General features: G+C 44.5%; 1 protein-coding gene across 1 annotated transcript in view; it reads right to left on the bottom strand.

Annotated features, from left to right (window-relative positions):
- Positions 1 to 6,233: 6,233 nt before the first annotated feature.
- The window catches only part of Frmpd2 (FERM and PDZ domain containing 2), a 98,532-nt gene continuing 82,130 nt past the window's right edge, over positions 6,234 to 22,635 (bottom strand). Inside the window, exons 24-29 of the mRNA XM_051202593.1 lie at positions 22,224 to 22,309; positions 20,409 to 20,556; positions 18,391 to 18,605; positions 15,631 to 15,729; positions 11,915 to 12,255; positions 6,234 to 6,534 (exon numbers count right to left, since the gene is read on the bottom strand). Coding sequence (XP_051058550.1) covers positions 6,234 to 6,534; positions 11,915 to 12,255; positions 15,631 to 15,729; positions 18,391 to 18,605; positions 20,409 to 20,556; positions 22,224 to 22,309 — 1,190 coding nt within the window. The remainder of the gene's footprint in view (positions 6,535 to 11,914; positions 12,256 to 15,630; positions 15,730 to 18,390; positions 18,606 to 20,408; positions 20,557 to 22,223; positions 22,310 to 22,635) is intronic.

The raw sequence follows: 22,635 nt of genomic DNA, 5'->3' as shown, positions 1-22,635 counted from the left end.
TCTTTTTATACACTAGATACTAGTTCTCTGTTGGGTGTATAGCTACCTTCTTTCGTTTTGAAGCTTGTCCTCATTTCTTTACCAGAGTTTTTATGGGGGGAAACAATCTCAATTCTTTCAGTTATAGATTAAGTCTAAGATCTCCTTGTCTAATCATAGGTCTCAAAGTTGTTTTGTTTTTTTAACCTTTTCTAAAAGTCTTACCCTTTTACAGTTACAGTTAAGTCCATTACTTGGTTTATACAAAGTGTGAAGTTTAGATAATTATTCATTGCTATCCCCATACTATTTATTTAAATTATCCTTTCTCTGTGGAATTTCTTCTGTGCTTCTGTCAAAAAAAAAAAAAAAAGAAAGAAAAGAAAAGAAAAGAAAAATCAGTTGAGAATATGTATGTGATCATAGCTCTGGGTCCTGCCTTCTGTCCCATGGATCTGCTTATATCTACATAGCTACATAGCAAGCCTTAATTTGGGGCACAGTGATTTCTCCCACTTATTCTCTTTTTAAAAGATACTTTATCTATTCTAGAGCCTATGCCTTTAATATAAATTCATTCCAGAATACATTTTCTTCATATTATTAATTATATTATGAACATAAAACCAAATTGAATACAGAATAAAGTTGTCTACAGCTCCAAATTATTATACCAGTATAGTAATAGAAACCACAATTGACACACAAATTATTTGGGGAAACTTTGATATCTGTACTACTTTGAATGAGTTAACCAACTTACATTGTATTTAGGGCTGGATATACATATATTTCAGCAACTTCCAGCAATCATCTGCTGAGCTCGGAAATAGTATTTAGCTTCGGCATCATCTGGCCCCAGTGATTCAGGATTCCTAAGGATAAGGCCAGTGAGTCTGTGTTTTTGGACTCCCAAGCATCAGCAAGTTTGAAAGTGTTCCACGCAGAGAAGTGTGCAGATGTGTGCTGAGTGCCGGCTCACCCATGAATTCACAGGACTGTACCACTCCTCATACTTCCCCTAACATAAAGCAAGTGGCAGCTGCAATTGAGCCCTTAAGGCGAGTTAACAAATTTTTGTATGAAAAAATGGCTCAGCATGGACATATGTGCCTGAAGAGAAGGGGCCTGTCCTACCGAGAGGAAGACCATGTGTGCTTGATTGTGTATCGGCCCATTTCTAGTCCAAGTATGGAAGAAGCAACCAGAGTTCATTGGATTGGAAAATGTTGTTATTTAGTCATTTTATTGCATAGTTAATTAATTATCCAAAGGTGAGGCCTACAAAACTATGCCTCAACAAGCAAAGGTGTTACATAGTCTGAAACAGGGCTATTCAACTTGCTGGAAAATTCTTCTCCATAAGTAGCAGAACAAGCCACACCTACAATAAACACACACCCTCATTATATTATTAAGTTGTCTTCATCTCCCTGATGTGAAACCCTGTCTCTGCTTTGTGATCCTCATTATACAGTGTCACACCAATGGTTTACACTGGCTTACACCAGATCTGTTTCTTTTATGTATTTGCTAATTCCACAAGTTTTAATTTATTAATGGTGGCATCTGCATAGCAACATCAAGAAATGTTAGCTCTACTATAGTTTACTTTTTATATAATGAGAATCAGACAGTAAGATCAAAAGAAAAAAATCATTTAAAAGCACATCACTATTTGGAGCTAAAAGAAAGACATAGAAAAACCAAAACAGAAAAATACAGAGTTGTCTTGCCTGTGGCCTTTGAGATAAGCCCCTTGGCAGATTCCTTCCAGTACACTAGGTACACTTTGATAAGCAGAATCCTTTGATCAATGAGGACTCAACGGTGCGAACCAGAATGTTACCTCATCCATCTTGGATAATGGTCCACCAAAGTGGCAACCAGAACTTTCCCCTGCCCTTATTTATCATACTTAAAGGAACTAGTTCGTTACTTTCATGAGGGAAACCCCACTCCTCACACACAAAGATTTGTTTGACTTAAACTGAAGAGGAAGTAATGGCTACTAATGATGATTAGCCTCAGAAATGAGAAGTTAGCACTTAACAACTGGGCAGGTGCTCCATCTCAGCACATCCTCCTGGGGATGCTTCTTTCTCCATGGCAGAGCAAGTAGGTACATTGTCTGGACCACAGTCATTTGAAGGGCTCTTCCGCCAAAAGGATGTCCATGCAGAAACCCTCAGTATCTGTCCCAGGAGATGCCTAGTTCAGTGTGCTCACCTAAAAGAATCAGCAGCTGTTAGTAGGTGGCTCGTTGTTTGGGCAGAAACCACTCTAAATCACATAATTCAACCCTGTTCTTATAATCCCCCTGAACTATGGTTTGGTGATTTTATTTTTACTGGGTTTTGTTGTTGTTTGGCTTCATAGAAGAAAAATGCTTTTTAATAAATTAAAAAAAAACAGTAAACAAGCACTTTCCTGCCCAACTCCGTGACAGACTAAGCAGGGCAAAGAGACCCATATGTAAGCCTGCCCCGGCTTTGAGAAGACATGAGCCCACCTGGCAATATAAGGTGAGCAAATGTACCCCAGGGCCCATGCCTAGGCCCATGGTCCTGATGAAGCCACAGTTTGTGTTGATGTCTGATGTCCTTGACATCTCCAAAGACAGAGAGGATAGGGCTGTAAAGAGTTGGCCCTGCCCCTCACTGTTTGCAACACTAGGTGGGAACTGGTCCTGCCCCTCATCGGCTGAAGTACTCAGGAGAGAAGGTCCTACACCTCACCTGGGCACAATAGAACTGACCATAGAGCGAGCTGGTCCTATGGGGATGAGACTTGTAGAGCAGGTCATGCCCCTCTCATCTGCCATCTGGTGGCGTGGGTGAGGGAAAGATCTCCTCCTCCTCTCGCCCCTCAACATCTGCAGGGAGACCTGAGCTAACCCCTCACCAGCTGCAGCACTCAGGAGAGCAGGCCCAGCACCTCACCTGGGCAGCACAGTAGAGTTGACTCTGATGGCAGAGGTAAAAGCAAGGTAAAGATGCCTTCCTCCTCTTGCCCCTGACACCTGTGGTGAGTGAGAGAGCTGACCCTCCTCCTTACCAGCTGTAGCACTCAGGAAAATGGACTCTGCAGCTTGCCTGGTCATCATAGTAGAGCTCACCCTGTTGGTGGAGGTGTGGGTGAACCAGCCTGGTAGATGTGAGCATAGGAGAGCTGTCCCCATCACTCGGGGTCATGTGGTGGTATGGGCAGGGGAGATATGCCCTCTCCCCCTATCAGCATCTGAGGGAGGGGGGGAGAGTTGGCCCTGAGGTCGTAAGAGCTGGAGGGCTGTTCCTGCCCCTCATCAGCTGCAGCACTGGGGAGAATGGTCCCTATACCTACTGGGCAACACGGTAGAGCTGGCCCTGAAAGTGTAGGTGTGGGAGAGCAGTCCCTGAGGATGTGGAAGCAGAGAACTGGCCCTGCCCCTTGCTCATCACTGAAATGATGGAGAGCCCCCTGGTGGTGAGGATGGGGAGAGCTGGTGGGCTGAGCAACCCTGCAACTACCCATCCCAGAACCGGGGTTATGAGTAGGCCCCACCCCACCTGTGACCTATTGGAGCACAGACTGGGGGCGGTGTTAGGTTCCTGTATACAAAGGGATGTCCAGAAGCAGAGCAGCAATGGGATCCAGGAAGAGCCCCAGTGTTGATAGTGTAGCAGAGACCAGTGGCCTCGAACAAAACCAATGCATGAAAATAAATAAATGCTTGTGTTTCTAGGTCCTTAAAAAAAAAAAAAAAAAAAGTTGTTCTCCTGCTACCTGATAGAAAGATGTGTGTGTGTTGTAGACTCACATCGAAAGATGAATTCTGGGAAAATGTATCAAAAGCCAATTCTGACAGTTATGAGTCCACATAGTACGTGATCCTGGGCAAACTAGTTTATAGAAAAATACCTTTTTAGGATTTTTTAAACTTGTGTATGTGTGACACCTGTGTGCAGGTATCTGTAGAAGCTGGTAGACAGTGTCAAATCCCCAGGAACTGGATTACAGGTGGTTGTGAGCTGCCTGATGTGGGTGCTGAGAACCAATCTGATCTTCTGGAAGTGATCTTAACTGTGGATTCATCTCTTAAACACCAGAAAATGAATTTTACTCTTGCCTGTGTCTGAATAAAGCAAACAAGATTTAAAATATGTCTATAAAGGATGCACTACTTGGCCATAAGTGACGTCCTCTTTGTATCCTCCTCTCCCAGCTTCTGGGACAAGAGGATAATATGCAGAAGTACTTAACATCTGGATGACTTACACCCTTTAGAGACTTTAAAGGGTGTTCATGGTGCTTTACCCAAAAGAATCATACTGTCCAGGGATGGGTATCCCAGAGATGGGTATCCCTGGGTGCTATGAAGCATGTATGTGAACCAACCATAGAGCCCAGGCCCAAGCTGTCAACTTGAGCACACAACATCTGACTGCTACCCTGTATCAAGAGGAGGCAAGACCTGTTCTCCTTTTGGGGAAGGATTTGAGATGATAATGTGGTTCATCCCAACTACACCCCAAGCCACTCTCTATGACTGACAGTCCATCTATTCCACCCTCAACCACAGATGGGTGCTTCTCCCTGCCCCAACCTGATGTTAAGACACAAGCCTGTCTGCTTAGTTCCTTTGTCTGTGTGGAAAAACAACAGAATTGGATGTCCTTGAAAGCTTGCATCTTCCCACTGAAGTCTATGCAAACAATAGCTAGCTATTACCAAGAGCTCATCCTACATTGCCACCTCAGCCTTTCGATGACAGCCTCAGGTAGCTTCACTGCCTCCATTTGCAGGGAATGGTGTGGTACCAGGTTGGAAACATTAGCTCCTCCCACTGTCATGCCCTTTCCTTGCTGCTCTTTCTAGAGGCGGCCTGGAGCTGCCTGGAGCTGCGGCTCTCGTGGAGCATTTCATATGCACAGAAACTTGGATTTCTTAGTCAGATCCCTGTGGGTGCCCATAGGTAGCTCAGCCTCCCTTCAGCTCTCTAGCCACACTGAACTCAACTAGAAGCATGTTCTTCACACAAAGGCCTCTCCATGCTGGCTTCACAGTTCTGCAAATCCACAGGAGTCTTCCGGAATGTCAGGATGTGGATTCCCTACAAATATATTTGAGCTGCCTCTGAAGCCTCGGAGTCCTCCTACTAACTTGCTGTCTATTTCAGAAAAGAATGGGAATTTTAGCGTCATAGTCAAATCTCAAATACCCAACTCCTTCTCCGCTTGCCTGCCATCATCCTTTGAGGGCCCCAGTTCAGGCACTTGTGGTGGCTAAACATACTTTTATACAGCCAGGGAAATGGCTGGGACACAATGGAACCAAAGTGAGCAATACAGTTTTAATTACACCAGAATCTTCCGTAACAAATGCCTGATAGCTTTCAGTGCATCTTGGAAACAGGTTGATAGGAAAGTTTCTTGAATAGTCTGCACTTTGCGGGGGAGGGAGGGAGGGTGGTTTTTTTGGTTTTGGTTTTGTTTTACACTGGATCTACACACATGGTAGGACTTTATGAAGGTGTGAATTAGTTACTCACCTGTAGAAACTTAACCTCCCTTACTTCCAACCAGACAGTTTATGTTGTACTTCCTCCTCCCTCATCTCTGGTGCCTACTCTGTCCCAGCCTTAAGCTGCACTCCTAGCTTGGGATGTGGGTGGGGCTTGTGTTAATTCTTCGATTTTTGTTTAGATAGGGTCTCATGTATCCCAGGCTAGCCTTGAACTTTTTATATGGCTGATCACAAAAAGCCTTTGCTTTTCTGATTTTTATTCTCCTGTCTTTGTTTCCCAAGTACTGGGATTACAAATGTGTGGCACCATGCCTGATGTTCTAATGCGCACATAAATAAGGCTCTATAATATAAGCAGACTCTAGTAGCATGACATCTGGAGTATTCTCTGAAGCATACGTAGCCCAGGAGCAGGCAGGTATAGACTAGACTGAAACCAGCCCTTAACACGCTGATCTCCAAAGAGCTAAACCTGGGGAGAGAAGGTGTGTCCACACATGTGCTAGAGTCAGCAGAGGGGGCACATGAGCTGAGGAGCAGGGAGAGAAAGATTGAATCCTGCCTCTGTGCTCTAGTCACTGTAGAGTCCTGGAGAAGTCTCTGGTATAGCACATAGAACAGTACCCCATTGGTAAGGTAGTCACTATGGAAAAGGGACCACAGTAAGCACTCAGCAGAAATGGCTGCCAGATGATACCCAAGGGGAGGGACCACCACACCAGCCCAAGTGAGCTCGGTGAGGCCTCATCTCACACAGAGTATGATACCCACCTGAGGGTGTCATCCGTAGCCACGGTCTCCTCCAGATCCTCCCACTCACTCTCACTCCCGTGTGATCCTTCCAGAAGTGAGGACTCTGGGAGAGCACCCCAAGAACAGAACTGTGGCAGAGGAATAGTCTCCGAATCTGCCTCTAGACATCCTTCACAGGGCAGATGGCCAGAGGAAGTTGAGTTGAGAGTCAAGTATTCTTCATCATCCAAGGTGAGGGAAGAGGTTTCACGTAGAAAACATGTGTCGCCTCCAGCATCATCCCTGTCTAATCCAAGACTAGAAAACAGAAACCTGTGTGTCGTCCAGCCTCCATCAGAAATTCCTGCCCACCCCCATTCTCCTTGCCTCTCGGGGTCCAAATCTCCTGGTTCATCACCTATAACCCAGCCAGATTCAAACAGCTCTTCCCAGAGGATGCCCTGGGTACCGGGATGCAAATAGCAAATATAATGAACTGGTGAGACTCCCAGGCTAATGAAAGCAAGTGTAGCACAGAAATATCACAGTGTGAGTGATAAGCAGAGGCAGCTCAGTGTATTAAACCTAGGAGCCCATGTGGGAGCTGCTGGAGGGCACAGCAGTGCAGGCAAAGCTATGAGCTGGGGTCAGTTCTGGACCTGCTTTTCAAGCTGAGACCCTGGGTAGGTTTACTGCTTATCTGCAATCTTGGTTCTCTCATCTAGCACACTGGAAGGTGGAGAAATTGTTTGGATTGTTGGAATGTTTAAATGAAATGATTGCTATACATTATATGACTTCCAGGACGCCTGGCCCAGGGTAAGTTTTCCATCAATGAGATGCTGTTATTATGACTCTGACTGTTTGAACTATTTTAGCAGACAGATTAGAAGGAAAGAGCCCAAGGAGACTAGGAGCAATCTTCAAAGTGTTTTGTGCAAATAGCAGGTCCTTTTCTAAGCACTGGTGAAGTGTCTGTTTAGGGAGGCAGCCAGCTGGAGTGACATTTATTCCCCGTGTCAAAAGAAGGACGCGGGTGGCAGAGGACCAGACAGGCTCATTATCTGGTGGTGCACATGCAGATGCAAGAGAAAGATTCAGCCTTCCAGGCAGGACCCAAGATAGCCACACATGCCTCAGATGAGTAAGAGCAGTTCTGCAGACAGGGTGTCTTGTGAAGCATTGCAGACAGGCAGAGAGGCACTCAGAAAATATCTGTTGCTAATCTGGTTAGAGAAGATGAGAAGGAAAATCTAAGAGGAAAGCATAAAGATTTAATTGGTTTCTTTTTTCCTAACCAAATACATAGATCCTCATTTCTCAGCCTCCTGCCCCACACCCAGATCAATGAGTTAGTTTCGTTACATGCCCCCATCCCTTCTCCTCTTCCCCATAATGCCCCCCTTCTCTTAAAAATCAACTCTATAATACCCTGATGGCTAGAAACATCAGACAGTGTGCACCCCAGCCTGAGTTCTGCTGTGAAGGGACATTATTTCCAGTATGGAAAACTAACTATAGGATGTGTATAAAAGTGTGTATAAAAATAAATGACTTACCAAGACTATAAAACAATTTAGAAATTGTCAAGTACTTGGGAGGAAACTTTGGTTTAAGAATGTAATGACTTTGATCAAATGTACATAAATTATGTTTTCTTATAAACATAGGCAGGGAACAGCAGGTAGTTATGATAATGCAAGAAAAATCCTGTATTGCCCAGGCAGGAAATAGGAGGCCCCGAGGGTGCAGAGCACAGCTACCTGTGGGCCAGTGCAGCTGCCTGGCTGTCTACACTGCATCTTTACCATCATCCCCCTCCACACCTTCAAGAAATACCTCTATCTTTCATATGAGACTTAGCCAAAAGCATAGATGACATTGAACATTCTATAAGGATGCCCAAGCATAATGAGACTTGATACAATGGTCAGCCTGTGCCCAAACTTTAGCAAGTAGCCTGGCAGAAACATGTATCCCCAGCCAAGCCTGCTCTTCCATAGGTATGCAATGCAGCTCTTCCATGGCAATGCACCATGGGAGCTTTAAAGTCTCCGGATGTCAGATATAGATGAGAATGAGGAAGGATCAGTGAAATCTAATCTAAACACACACTGAGTTTGCTGGGGTGCTGGCAGCCATCTGGTGTTAAGACAGAGCCACCTGGCGATAGTAAGTTCTGGCAGTTGGCTAGGAATTTCAATTCCATGCAGCTTGCTCTTTAACAAGGAAGAGTAGGAATACAGAACAGTGCTGGTTCCTACTATGTGCCAGGTACAGTGCTGTCACTTTTTCTTCTGGCTTGCACAGTGGATGGGGAATCCTGATGTTAGTTTACAACTGGGCAGCCCTCAACTAATGAAAGACAGCTATCCAGGCACACACACGAGTAAGTGGAATGCTGACTCTAAACTACATTCTCCACAGATCTGAGCCTTTTGTCCCGAACTGGACCCAGAGAGGCCAGAAATCAATGGGGCAGTTTGGCTGGCACAGCCACATCAGACCTGCAGACGCTCCTAAGGAGCCCGTAGATAACCACAGTCCCACTTTGCAATACTAATTAGGATCCTATCTGCAAGCTTGAGACCCTTCTTTCAATGATTTCTGGGTATACACTACACTTGTCTTTCTTTGGAGATGGTTGCTATGAGTGCACACAGGGCAGGTAAGGACCGTCCTGTGGAGGAGGGGAGGAGGGGCTGCCATGATTTGTGTGCTGTTTTAGTAGTGAGGAAATATTCTTAAGTGGAAGAAGAAAATGAGGGAAAAGTAAAACCAGGAAATGGGGAGAGGAGGAACACTGTCATTCCACGGAAGCAGTGCAAAGGGGAGTATGGGCCCACAGGGGCCTGTAGCTCGCTACTCATGGCCTCATGACACACAAAACAAAACATGGCGGCCACAGGAACCTAGGAAGAAAACAAAACAAAACAAAAAACAAAAACAAAAAAAAAGGAGGTGGTAACCATAGCAACTGAGCATCAGAAGGCTCACTAGAATGTTCTGAACAGACATGAAGGACTCTAGTGACCCTCAAAAGGGAACACCCTTTAAGAATGGCAATTTGGAGACATATGGCATACCCTTATAAGTAAGCCAAATTTAATCTGATTCAGGAAATAAAAATAAATGATTCTCTTGTTTTAAAAAAAAAAAATGCCTCACCCCTTGCCAAGAAGCTGTGGCATTTAATTATTGCTAGGTGAAGGAAAGTCAGTTTTCCTTAGTGGAACGACACTTAGTGTACTGAACACAACCCAGCACAAACCACATACCGAGGAGCAATCAACCAAACCAAACTAGACTCCAGGGGGGTTATTTGTTTGCTTGCTTGCTTGCTTGCTTGCTTGTCTTTTAAGAGGCAAGGACTAAAGTTGGGTTGGTAGGGCAGTGGGGGACAACCTGGGGGGAGTTAAGAGAGGGGAATGGGTAGTATCAAAATATTCTAATTGTATTGCATGAAAATTTCCAAGAATAAATAGAAACATAATTTTCTAGGAGTGAATAACAATCAGATCAGAGGATATGGAGGTCAGAACTTGCAAATAAAAAAAATATGAACAGGTAAACTTCACCATGGGTGTGGTGACAAATGGATCCTCACGCAGGAGCAAGTTGTGCACCTTCAAAACACTCAGGTGAGAGAAGGCAGCCCTTCCCGAGGAAGCTACGATGTGAACTCCCACATGGAGTATGAGGTTAGAGTTGACCATTTTTTATATGAAACCCGATATGTTGTAATACATGAATGAGCACTGATGGTCTGGGCTAATTAGAAGTTAAAATGTTTTTATTAACTATTGGCTACATTGAGTTACAGTCATATGGAAATCTAGATCTAACCAGACTCGCATTCAAACCCAGAAATGCTTTTAATCCAGTTGTCAATGGTCCCTTTTCAGATTCTTGATAATAAAACTTTTAGACCTCTAGGACTGGTGAAATGGTTTAGAAGATAAAGGGGCTTGCTGCCAAATGTGATGACCCAAGTTTGAGTGTAAGGAAAGAACTAACTCTCCCAAGTGGTCTTGTGACTTCTATACATGCTCTATAGTTTTTACATTCGTTGCACGCGCGCGTGCACGCGCACGCGCGCGCACACACACACACACACACACACACACAATGTATAATCATGTTTTTAAAACCTTTAGAAGTTTTGACAAATGGCCTTATGCCTGCAGGAAAGGAGGATTCTCATATGTCCCACAGAAGCTTACCAATGGTTGGCCTTGGTCAAGTCTCTAAGTCCTTTCATTTATCACTTAATCAAGTACATCATATGATTCCCAGGATTCCATTGTGAAAAAAAAAAAAACCAAAACTGTAACATTGTAAGGAACATTACATTAATTATTAGACGATGAGAATGAATGTTATGGATGCATGTGCTTGCCCATGCTGTTTCTATGTTGCAAACAAGTTGTTTTCTGTTTGACTTGCACAGTATTTTTTAAAAATTGTGTCTAGATACCTTTAGGTACTATAAGCCTGGCCTTTATTTGCCATAGTTCTCTCAGAGCCCAGCTGTATCGTCCTGCCTTCTGCTGCATACCATGGTATCTCACTATCCATCTGAGGTCAGTTCTAGGACACACACACATACACACACACACACAAACACACAAAAGACAGCAGAATCCTCAGATGCTGGAGTCCCTTATATAAATGTTGTATATGCTTGTGTATCAGCTACAGACCTCCTACTGTACATACTAACTCATTTCTAGATCACTTATAATAACGAATACAATGAAATGGGTTATAAATAGTTGTTATACTATATTGCTTAGAAAATAATAACCAAAACATCTATATATTTCAGTACAAGTGTCTTTTCTAATAATTGCAAGCTAAGGTTGGTCAGATGCACAAATGCAGAACCTATAGACTCAGAGGATTGAGTATATCATGCCACTTATCAGTCCCTGTAAGTCTACTCTCATCACTCTGTTACAGGGATCAGAAAAGAGAGTCATTGAATCCCAACAGCTTTATATAGTTTCAAACATAAATCATTACTCCTGGTAATGCCTGCTCGTGCCCATGCATGCTTACAAATACCTAGCAGCAGAAACATACCCTGCCTCCCCCTACACTTCTCCTTCCCTTCCCCAGCTCTGCTCCCTGACAAGGTTCAAGGTCTGTGCATGTTATAAATAGTCTCCAAACTGAATTTAGAAGTTTTTCATGAGAACAGAAATTAAAACTAGAAATACTTAAAGGTGGGTAGGCACAGAGCTATAGACTAAATAAAAATAGTCATTGAAATGAAGGTTTCAGCCTGGTTTTAGAGATAGAAATATACTTCCAGGTAGTGTTAACCAAAAAAAGGTCTATATTATGAATAGAAATGAGCATATACACAAGGTCTCCCTTTATACAACAGCAACTAAAGAGTCCATGGGGTGCAGAACACACTCTGTGTGCTGAAAGAAAACACAAGGCCTGCCGTCAGCAGCCTGTAGGACATACTGGGAATGATTGTCATCTGGGTGGAATTTGCTTTTCCCCAAAGTTCACAGGTTGTATCAATGGCCAACCATGGGCTTCTGTAATTTCTAACTCTCCTCAAATGCCTGAAACAGTGCTGGGCACAATAATCCTCTCTATAGTAGGTGACTACTTAATTGTAATCAGCTGACAACACAATACACACAGCTTACAAAATGTCTGCAAATGTGGTAAATCTTACCTTCCCAGTCTCCTGATATCACATACGGAATAGCAGTTTTGTCTCATATCCTTTTCCAAAGAGGTAGCCAATGCTGGTGCCTCTGGTTCTTGGTGGAGTTTGCACAAGTGAGGATGGGATTCCATAGGGTGCATCAAGGACCTGGTCCAGGGCCCCTGTCTGTTTTGGTTTCCTTTCACCTCTCTGACAACCTTGTAGGAAGACTCTGGCCTGGCACCCAGGCCTTCCCCTGTGTCCAGGGAAGCACTGTCCCTCCAGCTGTCTTGATCTAGGCTGGGGCTCTGCTCTGATTCAGTACATGTTGCCATGGTGAATCTTTGGTCTTCTGATAGTTCAGGAGTCTATTAAAGAAATATGAATGGTTACCAAAGCTATCTCTCACATGGAAGAAACCCTAAGAAATGTTTAAAGAAATAAAAAAGTTTGGGGCTTAGCTGGGCAGTGGTGGCATATGCTTTTAATCCCAACACTTGGGAGGCAGAAGCAGGCAGATTTCTGAGTTTAAGGCCAGCCTGGTCTACAGAGTTCCAGGACAGCCAGAACTACACAGAGAAACTCTGTCTTGAAAAACAAAACAGACAAAAAAGTTGGGGGCTGAAGAGATGGTACAGTGGCTAACAGCATATGCTACACTTGCAGAGGACTAGAATTCAATTCTCAGCATCCATGTCAGGCAGCTCACAATGACCTGATGGCCTTCTCTGACCTATGCAGGCACCTGCACTCATCTGTACTTAGCTACAGGCAGACATACCCACATACAAATAATTTTTAAAATTAAAATATTTTTTAAAGAAATAAGAAGTTTTTTCCAGATGCTTTTAGTTCTGAGCTATAGAGACTTTGCAATCAGCCTCTCGTCCGTCACGGTCTTGATCCTGTGCCTGTTCCCTGGGCAGCATAGGCTTGTCTTTTAAGTACTTTAGTTTGAGAGCTGTAAATCTGGAAGACGTTCTAAAATTCAATGAAAATGAATACACAGCATACTCAAATTTATGAAACACAATGAAAGCAGTTCTAAGAGAAAAGTTTATAGCACTAAGTGTCTACATTTAAAAAAAATGGAGAAATCTCACACTAGTGACTTAATAGCACACCTGAAAACTCTAGAACTAAAGAAGTAACCCCATCTAATAGGAGTAGATTGCAAGAAATAATCAAACTTGGGGCTGAAATCAATAAAAGAAAAAAGAGAACAATACAAAGAGTTACATTGAGAAATTCTTTGAGAAAATCAACAAGATGGACAAACCATTATCCAAACTAAAATACAGAGAGAGGCTATCCAAATGGACAAAATCAGAAAGGAAAAGGAGGATATAACAACGGCACCAAGGAAATCCAGAGAATCACAAGAACAAACTTTAAAAACCTATAGTCCACCAAATTGGAAAATCTAAAAGAAATGGATAATTTTCTCAATGGGTATCACTTACCAAATTTAAATCAAGATCAGATAAATTTTAAATAGACCTATAACCCCTAAGGAAACAATAGCTATCATTAGTCTCCCAACCAAAAAATAAAAGAAAAAAGCTAGGGCCAGATGGTTTTAGTACATAATTCTACCAGACTTTCAAAGAAGAGTTAACATCAAGACTCCTTAAATTATTCCACAAAGTAGAAACAGAAGGGATATTGTCTAATCATTTCATGGGGTTATAATTACTCTGATACCCAAAAACCACATAAAGAAAACTGCAGATCAATTTCCCTTCTGAATACAGATACAAAATACTTAATAAAATACTTGCAAAAAAATTCAAGAACACATCAAAAAGACCATTCACCATAACCAAGTAGGCTTCATGCCAGAGATGCTGGGACGGTTCAATGTAATCTACCATAAAAACAAAAAGAAAGAAAGAAAGAAAGAAAGAAAGAAAGAAAGAAAGAAAGAAAGAAAGAAAGAAAACCCACAGAGGATCATCTCACTAGATGCAGAAAAGAGGTTTGAAAAAGCCAACACCCTTCATGATAAAAGTCCCAAGGCACTTCTATGTCCTTTTCTCCTCTCTAGCTTTCAGCAACAACCTTCAAACTGGTACATCCTACTTAGCAGAAGCACCCTCACTCATACTCTGTATGCGATGCCCACTGCTGTTCAGTCCAACCTCTTGCCCACTTTCCTCAGCCTCACTCACATTCTGTGTACAAGATGCCCACTACTGCCTGGTGCACCCTCTTCTCATTACTATCTCCTTGGCCTTAGCTCTCTATACCAAAGCTCTCAGTGCTGTGTTCTTCATGTTCCAAGGAGGAGATAGACCATTCCATGCCTTTGTATAAGCCTATGTACTAGTAATTCTCAAACTCATTTTTTTTCTAACCTGGACCTCATACTTGTTCTTCACAAATAGATACTTGATTGACTTCTTTATTGGATCCATTTTCCGTGGTACCAGGAACTATCATTTTTCCTCTGTGTGCTCAAGGAAAATAGCTGATGGCTCATGACCATACTTTGCCACCACCTCAAGGGAGATGCTTTGATGCATACTCTCGTGTGCATCTATAATGTAGGTGTGCTACTCTGGATAGGTGCCAGAGGCCATCTCAGCCCCAGATTTCCCTGTGGAGTCAGCTGAGGCCCTGTTATGTCTGTACACTGACCTCCCCCTTTGCTGAGGACATCTTCCTGACCCACACCAGCATTGCTCCATTGGGCCAACCTATAGGCTCCCTGTCCTCAAATCTCTGTCAAAGAGTCAATTACCCAGAGACCCAGCAGGGAGTCCCCAGTAGTTGACAGGTCCTTTCATATGTCAACTTCACTAGGTCAGACACACAATATGTTTTTAACACCACTACTGATATCACTATAAATATATTTTTAGGTGTGCTTAATGCCAAAATCGATAGCCTTTAAACAAAGAGCATCCCCTCCGGGCTGTGGAGAACCTTATCCAATCAGAACTCTCAGGAAGGAAAGAGTGGCTTTCACACAAAAAGAGGGAATTCCACCTCCAGATTACCAACCACCCCACCTACACACACAGCTCACTGCATTGAACCTTCTCCAGCAGCTCTGCCCCGTCTGCTCCCCTCTGCATCACAGTCTAAACTTCCTCCCAGGTCTCCAGCGGGCTGGTTGGCTGTGTGGAGTTTATGCTGGCCAGTCCCAGAATTATATAAGTACCCATCTGTCTGTCTGTCTATCTACATACCTATCTATCTTTCCATCCATCCATCCATATATCCAACTATCCTCAGTCCATCTATTATCTCTCCCTTTGTTTTGTTTCTCTGGAAAACCAGACTAATAAACAAACACATCCAGTTAAAGCCCCCACGTTTCTGTGGTCCCAGTAGCTCTGACCTCTGCATCAGCCATACTTGTATGTTTCAGTCTTTAGGTGGGTGGGTACACATTTTATTCCTCAGTGTAAAAAATCCTACAAGAAATTCTTTTGCCTTGGTTCTGTGTTCAGGGTGTCAGAGGACACAGCCTAGTACTTCCATGACCAAAGTCTAACCATTTTCTCCACACCTGTAAGGAGGCACCAATGGTGGGAGCAAGGGAACGGGGAGAAAAATAGATGCCCTAAGGTTTGAAGGGAAGATGCTTTCCTGCCCCACTGAAAAGGGCTGGTGTTGTGCCACCCCCGCAAAAAAAAAAAAAAAAAAAAAAGTAGTGATGACCATTTCGGGACCACCAGGCTGAAAAGTGAGTGGCTGACAGGACCAGTGAGGAGAGATAAGGACCCATGTCTTACCTGCCATCCCTGCTTCATCTCAGACAGTGTCCCAGGAGGGGGTCGGCAGAGGAGGAGTGTCACTTCCTCTGGAGCCCCACGCAATAAATTGAGCACTTCCTGCAAGAAACCCAGTCACAGTCATATCTGGGTTGCCTCATTGGGACCTGCTGCTTTGTGCGCCCAAGAAACCATCTCCCTGCCTTGACCTACAGCTTGGCTCCAGAGAACTTGGGAAAACACCACTGTAAACTTAACTTCCCAAACACCCAGGAACCACAGTGTCTTGGCAACTCACAGCAGCAATACACAGAGGCCTTCCAGAATCTCTTCCTAATGAAGCTGAGGCCCTAGAGCTGCTCCCCGGTGGGAACCTTCTCTGAGGACCCTGCCTGCTTCTGTCTACATTGGAAAGAGGGGCACTCTTTCCAAAATGCATTCTCCTAGTGAGCCACCTCCCTGCTCACCCCAACCACACAGATCACAGAACCTGCACTTGCTGGCCACTGCCTTTCAAACTGCCCTCTGCCATCTGCTCATCTTTGTAACACAGCCTAAGCCTCCACAGTCCTGAACCTGTGCTCTAGCCACACTCTCACTGCTGGAGCACATAGTGTGTTTGTAGTTCCCACTTCCTGTCCCCACCAGGATCTTCCATCTTCCCTGCCTTCTCCATATTTGGGGCTACATAACTCTTTGTTGGGACCCGTGCTCCATGTGACAAAGGGTGTTCAGCAGCATCACTAGTCTCTACCCATGAGATGACAACAGCACATATCAGTTGTGACAACCTCGGTTGTCTCAGGGTTCACCAAGAGGTGACATCCAGCCCCCTTGAGAATCTCTGATCCAGGAGATCCACAATGTCCCCTCGGTTGCCCAAGTCTGCCACTGATTGTATTCTTCAAGTCTATATCAGGAATGTCCTCAAAAGGCTCGTATGACAAAAGCGTGGTCCCCAACTCATGGTGTTTGTTGGGAGGTGATGTGATCTACAGGAAGTGCAGCCTAGTTGGACAGCCTAGTTGGGCTGTGTCCCTGGAGGGAATATTGGTTCTCTGTCTTTTTTGTTTCCCTGCTATCTAGCAGTGTGTGTGTGTGTGTGTGTGTGTGTGTGTGTGTGTGTGTATTTTCTCTGCCTCTGTCTCTCTGTTAAGCTCTCTCTCCCTCTGTATGTCTCTCTCTAGGTATCTCTGTCTCCCTGTCTTCTCTCTTTCTTTCCCTTCCTCTCTCCATCCCTCTCACCCTCTCTTCCTCTTTCTTTCCATCTCAGCTATCATGAGGAGAGAGGCTTCACTTTGCCACACGTTTCCTACCATAAAGTTTGCTTCACCAGAGACTCATAGCCAGTGTGACCAAACAATCATGGCCTAAAACCCCTGAAACTATGAGCCCAAACCAAATTTCCCTTCTTAAAGTCAGTTTTCTCGGGCATCTTGTCCCAGTGGCAGAAAACTCACAGCCCCTCTTCCTGGCACCTGGATATGTACACAGAACCCTGGGTTTTTCTTGCATGATTTATCCTCTCTATCGTCTGTAGTTTTCATGTTTTTCTCAGCCCCATCATGACCTGTGAGGATGCACAGCTGTCTCCTCACCATCATCATCACCCCCATGTCTATGGTCCCCAGCAGTGGCTTAGAGATCCACACTTGGATCACATAGACATTTGAAGACAAGGCCTCCTCATCGAAACTCATGCAGTTCTGGGAACACACTGTACCCCCTATCCAGCTCAAGCTACTTTCTGTTTGAAAACCATGCTTTGACCCACACTTATGGGCTGCATGAAGCATCCTTATGGGCTTGACTGGAGGGAGGGACCAGAAAGAGAGGGAGGTTGGTGTTGGCTCCTGGTGTCCTCTGTTGGGTCATCATAGGATGATTACATCCCTCAGTGAAGGCCTCAGATCATGTCAGTGAACCCTTGTTACCCATTCTGTCTCTTGGTTTGGGTAGCTGCTCCTTCTCATCACCTTTTGAATGGGAAGGTGGATAGCTGTACTCCATCTACATCACTATACTCACCTCTAACTTGCCAATAGCATGCCCATACCACTGTTAAAGTCTCCTCAAATAACTATTTTCTGCCAGTACTCCAACTAACACAGACATTTCCTTGAGATTTTGTATTACAAGTCTCTCCCACATTCACTATCATGTTATTTTTATTTTTAATTATGTTTTTGCCCGTGTGTCTCTGTGTGAGTGTGAACATGTGAATCCAGGTGCTGCAGGGATCAACAGAAGTATCAGATCCCCTGGAGCTGGAGTTACAGGAAGTTGTGGGCTACTGGACACTAGTGCTGAGAACCAAACTCAGACCCCAAAACCGTCTGTGCTCTTACCCACGGCGCCATCTCTCTAGCCCCTCGTACTTTTGACCATGCGTGGGACAGTTTATGCTACATTATGTGTGCAAAGATATAAATTCAGCACATGAATCTCAGGGTGAGTGAAAAGGGACCCTTGTTAGCCCCTCCAGCCTCACACTGCCTCCCTGAATTTATACAGAGAGACCATTAGTCAGCACATATGCCAGGTTTCAGGCTCGGGTTCCCTGAGGGCCCTAGCAAAAAGCAGTACTTAAGGCACATATTTATAAACGGAGATAGAAAATAACTGTGGGCACAGCCTGTTGATTACTTTCTGTGGGCACCAAGCCCACAGGGGGTGAATTCCAGGAGCCCAAAGTATTCTCTATAGGGATGGTCCTCAAAGAAACATGATTTCTCCCAGCTCACTCCCAGATCTGTACTCCCCTCCCCCAGTTCTGAGCACCTGGAAGGTAAGGCCTTCTATGGACTTTCCATTCACTGCCAGGATAATGTCACCAGCTGCAATGGCCCCATGTTCTTCAGCTGGCTGTCCAGGAAAGAGCCTCTTAATCTTTACAAGGTTGCTCTTGAGATGACTGCAGTTTCTTCTCTCCATCTGCACAAAACTGAATCCCAAACCACTGCTATTCTTCTTCAGTTTGACTTCAAACTTAGGACCTGTAACATTGGGAGTTCATGAAAATGGGCCCTTCGGTGGATGGCAGCTGGCTGGCCTTGACCTGTGAGTTGTCGTGGAGATGAATTGCTTCTCTCTTGCAAAGAAGTATTTCATGTGCTAACTTTGATGATGGAGTCCATCACACACAGGACAGATCAGGGCTGCCCACAGATAGAATCTAAGTTGTAAATGCAAACCATAAAAATCCTTTTAACACTCTTGAGTAGCTACACACTTTAAAAGTGAAAGGAAACAGGTATAAGGTAAAAAATATGTTGTATTTAACTCACTACATCCTCATAAATACTTTGGGAAAGACTGTGTTGAAAGTGCATTGAATGAACCTAACCTTCCCAGCATCCTAGTTGAGCAACACAGCCCACTGCAGTTTCCCCTGGCAACTGTGGTTCTAAGCCACATCTCACTACTGCTTCCCAGCATCTTCATGAGAAACTAAAGCTCCAAGTATGTTCTTTTGAATACATGAGACCTTCACACCTCACCATGCTATGCAAGAGACTATCAACGTATCTAAATAACTATCTCATCAATATGCAATTGACACAAAAGATGATTAAGGTCGCCTTCATTCTTCTTGTAGACTAAATCTTTGCTCTCTAGTTCACAATATTTCTTTGGATTACCACACTTTAAACATCACACATGACAAGTATTTAAATATAAACAACTAAATGTATATGTAAGGAAGGATCTTTAGACACACACCGTCTGCTTATAGTATCCAGTAAAACTTGTATTACATGTACATTGTGATGTGAGATCTTAACGAAGTTTTAGTTTATGCAACATGCGATTTTACATAAACAGATCACAGGGACACTGACAGTCAGCTCTGAAGAATGTTCTCCCTGCTGTTTTGTTTAGCCATGTACACTGACCATAAGATTGGTTACCTCTGGTCTGCCAGAGATAGACACAGCCTTGGGCATCTAGGGAGTCTATTAACCAAAGGGAACCTCTGGGTTTCTCCTGCTTTGTCCTCACTGATTTAGAAGACAATGGGTAAAGAGAGTGACAGAGCTGTGGATTGTAGATTTTCATTGGAGCAAGAATGAAAATAGCAGAGAATGAGGTCTGTAGCATGAGGTACTACCATTCGGAGTGCAGAGTTGTTGAGGGGATAAGAATTTAATAAGAATGGCACCACCATGCATCCAACCTGCCTCACAATTCCTGTGGATCCACCATAACAATCCCTATGGAAGGAGTGGGATATGGTCAAGCTCCAACCCAAGGTGTTCTATGGAAACAGGCCTTTCCTAGCAGGAAACAAAATCACATAGACATGCAGAGAGGAGGCTCGTCAAGAGATGCTGTATGTCCCTCTAGGCTGGTCACGGCTGGCTTTGACCTTTAAAGGACACTACTAACAAAACTGGCTTCCTAATCACCTTGTGTCCGGGTCTGCCTTGTCAGCCCCAAGATGTCTCCATCAGCCTTGATGGAATGTAGAAGCAATTGTATTTGAAAATACTTGACCCTTTCATGTCAATTTCATCTCTTCTCTAAATATTTGTGTACAAACATCAATATTCAGGCCACTGATCAAGAGACCTCATATGACTTGGGAGCAGAATTACTGATGGTAGTCATTTGGACACAATGTATTTTTGTTTTTCCAAGAATATTTTCCACCAGCTTGGACAACAACCATGAGCCACCCTGCTGGCATTTTTTTTAAATCCAGAGGAAGTCTCCCTGCTTTTCCCCTTTGACTTGACAACTCCAAAGCAGTATATAATGATATGACAATAGTACCACTCAATTCTCTCTCCTCTTACCATCTGTCACCGAGACACAGCTCGCAGGTCTGCCAGACCTGGCTGTTACCAGGGAAACAGCCATGTGTGCATCTCCCATTCTGTCATCAGCAGAAGGACACTGCGGTGTAGCCCTGGGGCCTCTCCTCTCTAAGACCAGCCGTGCCACCTAGAGAGATGAGAAGACAAACTCCATTTATACTTCATGTGGTAACTGCAGATGCTTTGTAATTTCCAATGTTTCCAGAGAGCTGCCTCACTTGATTCTCAAATGTAAATCTCTAGGGTAGCCCTTGCTGGGATACAGATTGGCCAACCCAACTGTAACTAGTCAAGTGGCACTGGAGGTAACATGTATACCTCCGCACCAATATACATCGGCACCAGCACACGCTGTGACAAGCTTGTTTCCTCCCCGCTAATTCTCCCTCCCCTGCCTTCTCATTCTGCTCTGAGTTGCTCCTTCAGCCTTGGAGCCATCCCCCTATTAGCTTCTCAAAGGGCCACACTTGGAGCCATCCGGCTCTCCCCTTTCTGCCTCCAAGCTCTTTTGGTTTTAAGGCTTACGTGTTCTCCAGCAAAGTGACTCCCTCAGAATGGCTCCGTTCCCTCTCTGCTACAGCAAGGAACATTTCTTTGGTCCACTCCCAGCATGGCTACTAGTGAGCTGGTCTAAGACATGAAACTGAACTAGCAATGATCAATTAAGAGTCCCCAATAGCTCCCATCACCTAAATCCCAAAACCACAGATGGCATCAGAGTCCCACAATGGTCAACCCTCCCCCACTTTCCCTGGCTTGACTTCTCATCCTTCCCCACAGCATCTCATGCTCTCATTACCCAGCACAGTTCACAATGCAGTGACTGGACCTCACCAGGAAGCTTATTAGAAATGCCAAGCTTCCATTTGGGACACTTGACCCTGACTCCATCCTTCTGCTGCAATTGTCATTAAGCACCAGACCCATGACACCACCATGGCAATTCCTACTTGGCATTGTGCCAGTGTCCAGACATATTTCCTCTAACCATGTGCATTAGTGACAGCCCAATAAGCAGACAGTGTTAATTATTTATGACCCCCCTCCTCAGAATATGAGGAGAGACTGCAAATGTACCTGGCAGTTGGCGTGAAGGGCCTTGAAATCTCTTCTCTCCCTCTTAGCTCCTCTACCACCAAGAGAAAGCCATGGAACTATGTGGCTTGGGATACTGGGACAATTAAAGAACTCCAATGTGAGATAGAGAACAGAGCCCGGTGGCAGTCCTGGGACTCTGCCTTAGTATCACAGGGACTAGAGGGTACACTGAGATTCTAGCTCCCAGCATCCTGAATCTCTACCTCACTGTGGTGTACAGAAGCCTAGAACAACCAAACTCAGGTCCTGGGAGGAGTAAGCACAGGATGACAGACAAGAACATGAACAGGGAGATGGAGGTCACTATGGGTAAAGTGTGGAAGAGACAGGGCCTGGGTGCAGGTGGATAACCTGGTCAAAGGGGTTGGCACAGGCAGGGGTACAGCCTGCAGGAGCCTATGTTCTCCCTCGGTTCTGTTCTGCTGTCTGAAGCCCAAATCAAAGCAAGCAACTATAAGCTTTCCAAATCTATTTAAAGGGTGTGAGGTTTTCTACTTTAGAAACATCTGTCTGCTACCTCCTGGGTTTCACATTCTCATAGAAAAATGGTGTGAAGATCAAAAGTGAAAAGGGGGGGGGATGTAGACTAAAAAGGCCCTATTTTGTTTCTTGGCTGCCTCCCTCCTACCTGGAGGCAACTGTAACTTCTGGAATGCTCTAGAAGTAAGAAGAGCTCCCCAATAAAGGTGTACTCACCTGCCCAGGACCCTTGAGACACTGCACAGCCTGCTTGTGAGTCAGACCACATAGACTCATTCCATCCACCTGCAGGAGCCGGTCACCTGGGAAAGGAATGCTGGTCATGTGCCCAGTCCCCCAGGGATGCAAGAACTCTCAATAAGCCTCCTGCCTACTGGGCAGGAAGCAGAGCTGCCAGGTGGCCCTGAGCTCAGCAGGAGCCTGAGCTTCAGCTGCCTCTCTGACAACTCTGGACCCCTTCCTGAGGCTTACAACAGAGCAAGGACATGAAAGCCTGTCTATTATTGGCTCACGAAGTGGCCAAGCCAGGTCTGGTCACCCTTATCTTACCTACCATTTTCCTGTGAAACTGTTTTTTAAAAGACTTTTCAACTCACTTGTGGGGGGGGGGGGTAATATTTATATCCCC

Source organism: Phodopus roborovskii, unplaced genomic scaffold, assembly GCF_943737965.1.
Source record: "Phodopus roborovskii unplaced genomic scaffold, PHOROB, whole genome shotgun sequence".
In the NCBI taxonomy this organism is placed as follows: domain Eukaryota; kingdom Metazoa; phylum Chordata; class Mammalia; order Rodentia; family Cricetidae; genus Phodopus; species Phodopus roborovskii.
Note: the sequence above shows the minus strand (reverse complement) of the source record. Positions and strands in the feature narration are given on the sequence as shown.